Genomic DNA, 7,626 nt, shown 5'->3' with positions numbered 1-7,626 from the left:
ACCTCATGTGCTTGAGTAGGTTGCTTGCCGCACCGGCTTGGCTTTGTTCGGCCAGGTCTGCCTAGTGGAGTGGTCTTGACCGTGTTCTCTAACCGGTCGGGCCTCTCGAGGTAGTTTTGAGTTCTCCCCGTGTTGATGTCCCAATCCAACCGGGTGAGCTGAGTTGTTTGTGTTCCCCGTGTTGACGTCCCAATCCAACCGGGCAAGTTTTTTTTTCGTTCCTTTTTGTTTTCCTGGCTATAGTCTCCCAAGACCGTAGTTTTGTATTTTTTTCTCTGTTATATCAATGAAACTCGCTGCGGTTTGTTAAAAAAACTTTTCTATATAGTCAAAAGAAAGTATAAGAACAGCGTGGACCCAGCCAGCATTAGGTACCCACGGATTCACTCTAGTAAATTAACAAGCTGACTTTTCCCTTCCCTGGATAAGTATCAATCAGACCGTAAGACTGACTTCAACAGTTATCCAATCAGACCGTAAGACTGACTTCAACAGCGCAAAGCAAAAAGCATTTTTGCCTCGCGGTGGTCACTGTGCACGCTGGAGGCCTCCTCCCACAGCGGAGGCAATTTGCGTTCGGAGGAGAGAGGGGATGCAAAATTGCATCGCCACTCTCCTCCGAGGCATTCGAGCCGGAGGCCGCGCGGGACGGAGGCCAGGCGAGCCCGCGGGGAGGAGCAGGGAGGAGGAGATCGCGCCGCCGTGAGCTCCCTCCTGCCGAGCTCCGGGCGGGCGAGCAGCACCGCCGCGGGCGGGTCTGCGCCGCCGCAGGCGAGCAGGCCGAGCGGGCGCGGCCCACCCCTGCTGTGGCCCTCTCCTACTGCGGCCGTGAGCGCAACGGCGGGACGGAGCGGCAGTGGAGGAGGTGGAGGAGCAGGGGCGGAGCGGCGGCGAGCAGGAGCCCACGGCTGCCTCCCGAGCGACGGCGAGCAGGAGCCCCTCCCCTTCTCTCCCTTGGCCCGCACGACGACGCGGAGGAGCAGGGGAGCCCGGGCCTTCCTCCTCTTCGGCGAATCCCGGGCGGCGGGGCCTCGCCGTCTTCGTTGAGGTCGTTGCCGTCGCCGGGCCAAGCGCGTTGCGGCCAAGGGCTTCCTCGTGACCTTCTCCTCGTTGGCCAGCGTGGTCGCGAGGCTGACGGCGCGCATGCGGCGGAGGGGGGGGGGAGGGCGGCGGCGCTCCCTTCTCCCTGGCTGATGGATTTGGCGTTCTTGGAGCTTGCCCTCGCCGTGGCCCGGCAAGGGAGCGCCTGGGCGAATGACAGGCGCCGGCTGCGGGATCTCGCCGTGTCCGGCGCGAGCGCAGGAGGGAGACTGCCGCAGGGGGTCCGGGGAGGCCGCATCGGGATCGGAGTCCGAGTTGTTGTCGGAGTGGAAGTGGATGTGGGAGTGGCCGGAGCCGGTGTGCGGGGTGGCAGAGCCGGATGCGGAGGCGCTCCGCTGCTTCTTGGGCTGGTCGTCGTCGCCGCCGCGGTCTGATGGCAGCGGCAGCATGAGCACGGGCGACCCCGGCGACGTGGCGGCGTGGTGGTGGCTCGCGAACCGCGCGAGCGCGTCGGCGACGCGCGGGAGCGCACGGAAGTAGGCGGCGTGCGCGGCCGCGAGCCTCACGCGGTGCTCCGCCGCGGCGCGCAGCAGGTCCCGACGGCGTGTCCGAGGCGAGGCGGAGCAGCATCAGGGGAAGCGCACCACGGATTTTGCATCGGCTCTGTTGGAGATCGGAATTTTTGCGTGCTCCATCCAACTATTGTACACGAGGCAAACTCCCGATTGCCTCTCCGATTTTGCGTTGAATTGTTGGAGTCACTCTAACCTCCAGCACTTTGATGCTGATGTTATGATTTTGTACATCATAGTGCAGTGTCCAAGCTGATGAGTACTAAACATATAGTACTAGGCACGGTACAACCAAGGTGATGCTATCTAGACTCAGAGCGTTATATCGAGATCGTTTTTTTTTTAGGAGCTGCACATCGAGATTGATGATCAGCAGTAGGCCTGAAAATGAAAGAAAGGGATCCGCTGAGAATCAGCGGACCGCCGCTGGTGTCTGCCTCCAGGATTAGCTGCACGTTTTGCTAAACCAGCGGGCAGCGGGCACGCCCCCCTGGTTCACTCCACATTTCCGATCTCACCCTCGTCTTTCTCCATAATCAACGTGCTGTCCGCGAACAATTGTGGTGAGTGATACTTGTACAAAACCTGTACATACCAGGGACTGGGATGCAAAATCCAACCGCGCGCCTGCAGGCTGGCTGGCTGCCGTGCAGTACAAAAGCGGCGGCGCGCCACCGCGGTCAACAGTGGCGGATGCAGGATTGGAGGTAAGGAGGCTGAAACAATAGAGATGTTGATTTGTGTGAAGATTTAATGGTGATTTAGAAGTCTTGCTACAGTATTTTACGTGTAATTAGGGGAGCTTGGCTAGCCCCCCCAGCCCCCCTCCTGTATCCGCCCCTGGCGGCCAAGGGCAGCACAGCCGCCGCCGAGAAACCCACCGCTCCTCGTCTCCTCTTCAAATCCCCCATCGACTCGGCTCCTCCCGTCCTCCGAAGGTAACGAGCATTCCGTTTCGCGAGCGGAGCGGCTGCAGATCCTAGTTGATTTTCTCTTCCCGATTTCTTCCCTCTTGGCTGGGCTGGCGGTTTCCTCGTCTCTTCCCCTCGGTTCGATTTCTCGTGCGCGGGAGTGCGACCTCGCCCGAATCCCCAGTCACGGGATGGATCGCGTCCTTGCTGGGGCCAGGGGCCACGCATCGCGATGCTGCGGCGTCGCCGCCGGACAGGGGAGAGTGCAGGGGCCTTGCAGGCGTTTCGTCGAAAACATTGCGCGCGTGGGTTGCCTGGGAAATGGCTGCCTTGCTTCCGTGCGTACGCGAGCGTGGGTAACCTCGCACTGGTTCCTCACGCATGGGCGAGCTGATTCAGAGTCTCTTAACTTTAACTGTGCTTTCCTCTTCGCGAATGTACTCCCTGTTTCTGCCTACTCCAGTTGAATGCCCTGCTTTCTTCTTGCCGTGTCTACGGCGCAGGAGGAAAGAGTGATGGCAAGCGCTTCTCCGAGCACCAGAGCTTCGTTCAAGTGTGGACCGAAGGCGTTCAGGAACAGCCACCTGCATGGTTACCTGAAATCCGTAGTGTCGTTTCCCGTTTCTCAGGCATCGGATAGTCTTTATTCTCCCATCAGAGTGGCGAATCGTGCCTACGGTTCGAACCTGATCGTCACGGCTTTGAAGAGCACAGGCCTGAACACAGCACTCTCTTCGACTAATGGCAGCCTGAAGGTTCCTGGTAAGATTCTCTTTGCAGCGTCCCCCCCCCCCCCCCCCCCCCCCCCCCAAAAAAAAAGATTCTCTTTGCAGCTGTTCCGGTTACTCGAACGAAATTTTATCTGCTTATTTACTGCATTCACAAGAGAAGATGGAATTTATTAAATTATTTAAGGACCATGATTATTAAATTTGAGGACAACCTCCAACTTGATGCACTCTGGGATAAGGTGTTGTGACAAACTTATATATTAAAAGCCAAGGGTTGAGAACCATAACAAACTGAGAAAAACCTTTACGAAACTTTGATCTGTTTCTATGATCCACAGAATACAGGGAAAATTCATTGAATTATTTTTTGCATGCCACTTCCAATTTTTATTGCATTTAATAAAGTACTAAGGACATGTGCCTTTTGAGGAAGGAAAACCTCCAACTTGATGGAATCTGAGATAAGGTGTCGTGATTAACTAATAAAAACAAGGCTTGCCTTTTCTCTGATCACTAGAGAAAAAATAAGAAAAATCTTTATTAACTGATCTGTTCTTTTGATCCAGAAGAGAGGGTGACTGTACTGGTCATTGGTGGAGGAGGAAGGGAACATGCACTATGTTATGCCTTAAAACGCTCTCCATCCTGTGATGCAGTTTTTTGTGCTCCTGGTAATTCTGGCATTGCTCAGTCCGGAGATGCCACATGTATACCAGACCTGGACATAACTAGTAGCGAAGCTGTCATCTCATTCTGTCGTAATTGGGGTGTCGGATTAGTCGTAGTTGGACCTGAAGCACCTCTAGTTGCTGGTCTTGCAAATGACCTTGTTAAAGCTGGAATACAGACTTTTGGACCTTCATCAGAAGCTGCTACACTGGAAGGGTCAAAGGATTTCATGAAGAAGCTGTGTGATAAGTACAACATTCCAACAGCAAAGGTACTTTCTCTTTGAAATTGCGAACTTATACAGTTACGGGATCAACGTGTCCATTTATCCATTCCCATCTTTTTTAAAATTTTAATCACTGCTTATTTACAGCGTAGATTTCATTTATTAAGCATCAAAGGCCTGTTAGTTATTTGCTTCTCTTAATAAGCATGTTCCAGTTCAAACTGAGTACTTGTGTTCTGGATGTGCAGTATCAAACATTCACAAACCCTGCTGATGCTAAACAATATGTAAAGGATCAAGGAGCCCCTATAGTTGTCAAAGCTGATGGATTGGCTGCTGGGAAGGGTGTAGTTGTTGCTATGACTTTAGATGAAGCGTTTGAAGCCATAGACACTATGCTGGTGGAAGGCTCTTTTGGTTCTGCTGGATCACGCGTTATCATTGAAGAATTTTTAGAGGGAGAAGAAGCTTCTTTCTTTGCATTAGTAGATGGAGAAACTGCTTTGCCTCTCGAATCTGCCCAGGACCATAAAAGAGTTGGTGACGGTGATGTTGGTCCAAATACTGGTGGTATGGGTGCATACTCGCCAGCACCAATAGTGACAGAAGAACTGAAGAAGAAAGTAATGGAAAGTATAATTCTCCCAACTGTAAAAGGTATGGCGGCCGAAGGATGTAAATTTGTTGGTGTGTTATATGCTGGGCTTATGATTGAGAAGAAGTCTGGACTACCTAAGCTTATTGAATATAATGTACGATTTGGAGATCCAGAATGTCAGGTTTGTGGTCCTCTATATTACTACTCATTTGACTTAGCATATCTTTACAGCATATAACACCCGGACAGTTTTGGTCCTCGATATATCTATAGGGTTTATATACTACCAATTTATGTATGCTTATTTGGACTCATGACATTAGCAGTCATATTCTAGACTGTCATCTAATATGATTCATGCAGTAATATTCTGAATGCCAATCTAATATTTGAATCTATATTTCAAAAACAAAATGCCCGGATCGTTATGTGATTTTCAAGTAACATTTCGCAGAACACTAGCAGTTCTGAGTGATGAAAGTTTCTGGCATATTCATTGTAGTACCAAAACTTCATATGGTGGTCTCTTTAAAGAAATAAAAGACTGACGAAATGCCAAATATCTCTTATGAAATTATTTAGTTTTATACCTGTCATGTTCAGAACCTGAATTTTTGGTGAACTCATCTCTGCTGATCCATCTACTTTGGCTCAGGTTCTAATGATGAGGTTAGAGTCCGACTTGGCACAGGTTCTCCTTGCTGCTTGTCGGGGAGAACTAGGCAAGGTTTCACTAACCTGGTCGGCTGAGTTGGCAACAGTGGTCGTGATGGCAAGTGAAGGGTACCCTGGGGCTTACAAGGACGGGACTGTAATAAGAAATCTTGACGAAGCTGAGCAAGTTTCTCCTGCAGTAAAGATATTCCTTGCAGGAACTGCCTTTGATACAGATGGAAACTTTGTAGCGGCTGGAGGACGCGTGCTTGGAGTCACTGCAAAGGGCAAGGACATCGAGGAAACAAGGGCCAAAGCTTATGATGCGCTCGACATTGTTGACTGGCCAGAAGGATTCTACAGGCATGACATTGGTTGGAGGGCTCTGAAACATCGGCATATGTTTGCACACTGATAGAAGAGTCCCCTGATCTCTGTAATTATGTCAAATTTGCGATTGTGAGGAAAAAATGAGAAGAAATTGCAGCAATAGCTGCTCTTGTGGGTGCATGAAGATGGATTGTGGATGTATAGTTGGCGACTTGGCGTGGGTCTAGGAACAACTGACGTTTGATGGCTAGTTTTATTTTTGATAGTTCTAAGTGCCACATTTCTGGTATTCGTCAGTTAGTAGTACAAGTTATTGATGTAATGAAACTACTTTTTGGGACATGTCTAGCTATACCATCTCTGATTAAATGGTTTATTAGTTGAAGAGCATTTTTAATTAAAAGGTTAATTAGATTCATACCATTACAATTTTTGAAGTTAAGAGATCTACCACTGCAATTCACCTATTTTGAAACTCGCTATTATAATTCTTCTTCCACCTCATCCTTGTCATTTTCTACGTCATGCCTAGGTCACATTCCGTAGTGACCAAAACCTCCACTCGCTGACATGTAGACCCCACATGTCAAATTCTCCTTCAACCTCCGACCATTCCCCCACACGCATCCGCCAGTATCAACGTCCCCGGACTCAACCTCTCCAGCGCTCCCGCGGCCTGCAGCGCCTCTCCGTCGCCGAAAACGCCTTCTGCGGGCCCATCCTGCCGTCGCTCGTTTGCCTGCAGCAGCTCCTCCACCTCAACCTCTCCAACAACGCCTTCAACGACTCCTTCCCGCCGGCGCTCGCGGGCCTCCGGGGCCTCCGCGAATTCATGGGAGACGAGGACATGTGCTCCCGCGTGGTGATCCTCCGAGCCGGAGGCGCGCCAGGCCTTTGTCACCGAGCAATCGATGGTCAATTCGGCAGCACGAGATAGAAATTGCAATGGATTAAAGACGAAAACAGCTACGGAATTCTGGGATTGCAGCAACATAGTGATGAATTTTGAACAAATGATGCATCGAACAAGAATGAATTTGACCACACAGGAAATCCAATAAAAACAGGAATGTAATTGTTACGAACAGATGCAAACATTCATGTGTGGTCCACTGAATCCAGAACAAAAAGGATGGCCCCGCAGAAGGCGTTGGCAGCGGAGACGCGCTGCAGGCCGCGGAGCCCGCGTGAGCGCCGGCGGGAGCGCGCCGGAGAGGTTGAGCCCGGGGACGTCGAGACTGGCGGCTGCTTGTGGACGATGGCCGGAGGTTGAAGGCGAAGCTGATTCGTGGGGTCCACATGTCAGCGAGTGTGAATGATGTAATAGAGATGTTTTGGTCAGAAGCGTACGCGTATAGTGTTTTGACACGTGTCTAGGCACCCAAAAGGCCAAAAACATAGAAAATGAAAAGGATTAGTTATACGAAAAATTATAATAGTAAATTTCAGATTAGATTATTTTTACTTTTTTTTCCTAGGAAAGTTTGGTCTTGGGGTAGATTTTTTTCTTGGTTATAATAGAGAAGGCTAATTCAGCTCTCATCAGTGAACAGTGCAATGCATGAATTACATTAGGAGTGATAAAGGAGAAAATTGTAATTTGGGGACTTTAAATATCAAGCTTCACATATTTGCTAGTACAAACATTGACTTCGTAAAAATAGGAGTATTTCCTCTCTTATAAATTTTTTTCATATATTCAGGAGGGTGAAATGATCGTTTTACCCCTATGCTATTTTGGAGGCTAGACACATGGTGTTCTCACCAATCGTGACCGCTGGTCACTGACTCCAGCGTTCCACCGCCGGCCGCCCTTGTCACCGGCCAAGTGAGGGTCCGGTGGCCGATGCATCTAGCCTCAAATGGCGCAAGCGCTGCAGAAGTGCCGAGGAGG

At 50.4% G+C, this 7,626-nt stretch overlaps 1 protein-coding gene across 4 annotated transcripts; it reads left to right on the top strand.

Moving 5' to 3' along the window:
• Nucleotides 1–1,529: 1,529 nt before the first annotated feature.
• On the top strand, nt 1,530–6,117 carry LOC120666632 (phosphoribosylamine--glycine ligase-like). Of its 4 annotated transcripts, none has more exons than XM_039946513.1 (5): nt 1,530–1,577; nt 2,962–3,286; nt 3,822–4,195; nt 4,399–4,929; nt 5,404–5,856. In XM_039946513.1, exons 2-5 carry the CDS (start codon nt 2,992–2,994, stop codon nt 5,815–5,817), a joined length of 1,614 nt encoding a protein of 537 aa, XP_039802447.1. In that variant the 5' UTR covers nt 1,530–1,577; nt 2,962–2,991; the 3' UTR covers nt 5,818–5,856. The 4 variants fall into 4 exon arrangements, with proteins under 4 accessions (XP_039802447.1, XP_039802449.1, XP_039802448.1 ...); XM_039946515.1 differs by lacking the exon at nt 1,530–1,577 and adding an exon at nt 2,413–2,551 and having other exon boundaries at nt 3,028–3,286; nt 5,404–6,111; XM_039946514.1 differs by lacking the exon at nt 1,530–1,577 and having other exon boundaries at nt 2,465–3,286; nt 3,825–4,195.
• Nucleotides 6,118–7,626: the final 1,509 nt, after the last annotated feature.

Source organism: Panicum virgatum, chromosome 3N, assembly GCF_016808335.1.
Source record: "Panicum virgatum strain AP13 chromosome 3N, P.virgatum_v5, whole genome shotgun sequence".
NCBI classification, from domain to species: Eukaryota; Viridiplantae; Streptophyta; class Magnoliopsida; order Poales; family Poaceae; genus Panicum; species Panicum virgatum.
The sequence above is the reverse complement of the archived record's forward strand: the minus strand, read 5'-3'. Positions and strand labels throughout refer to the sequence as shown.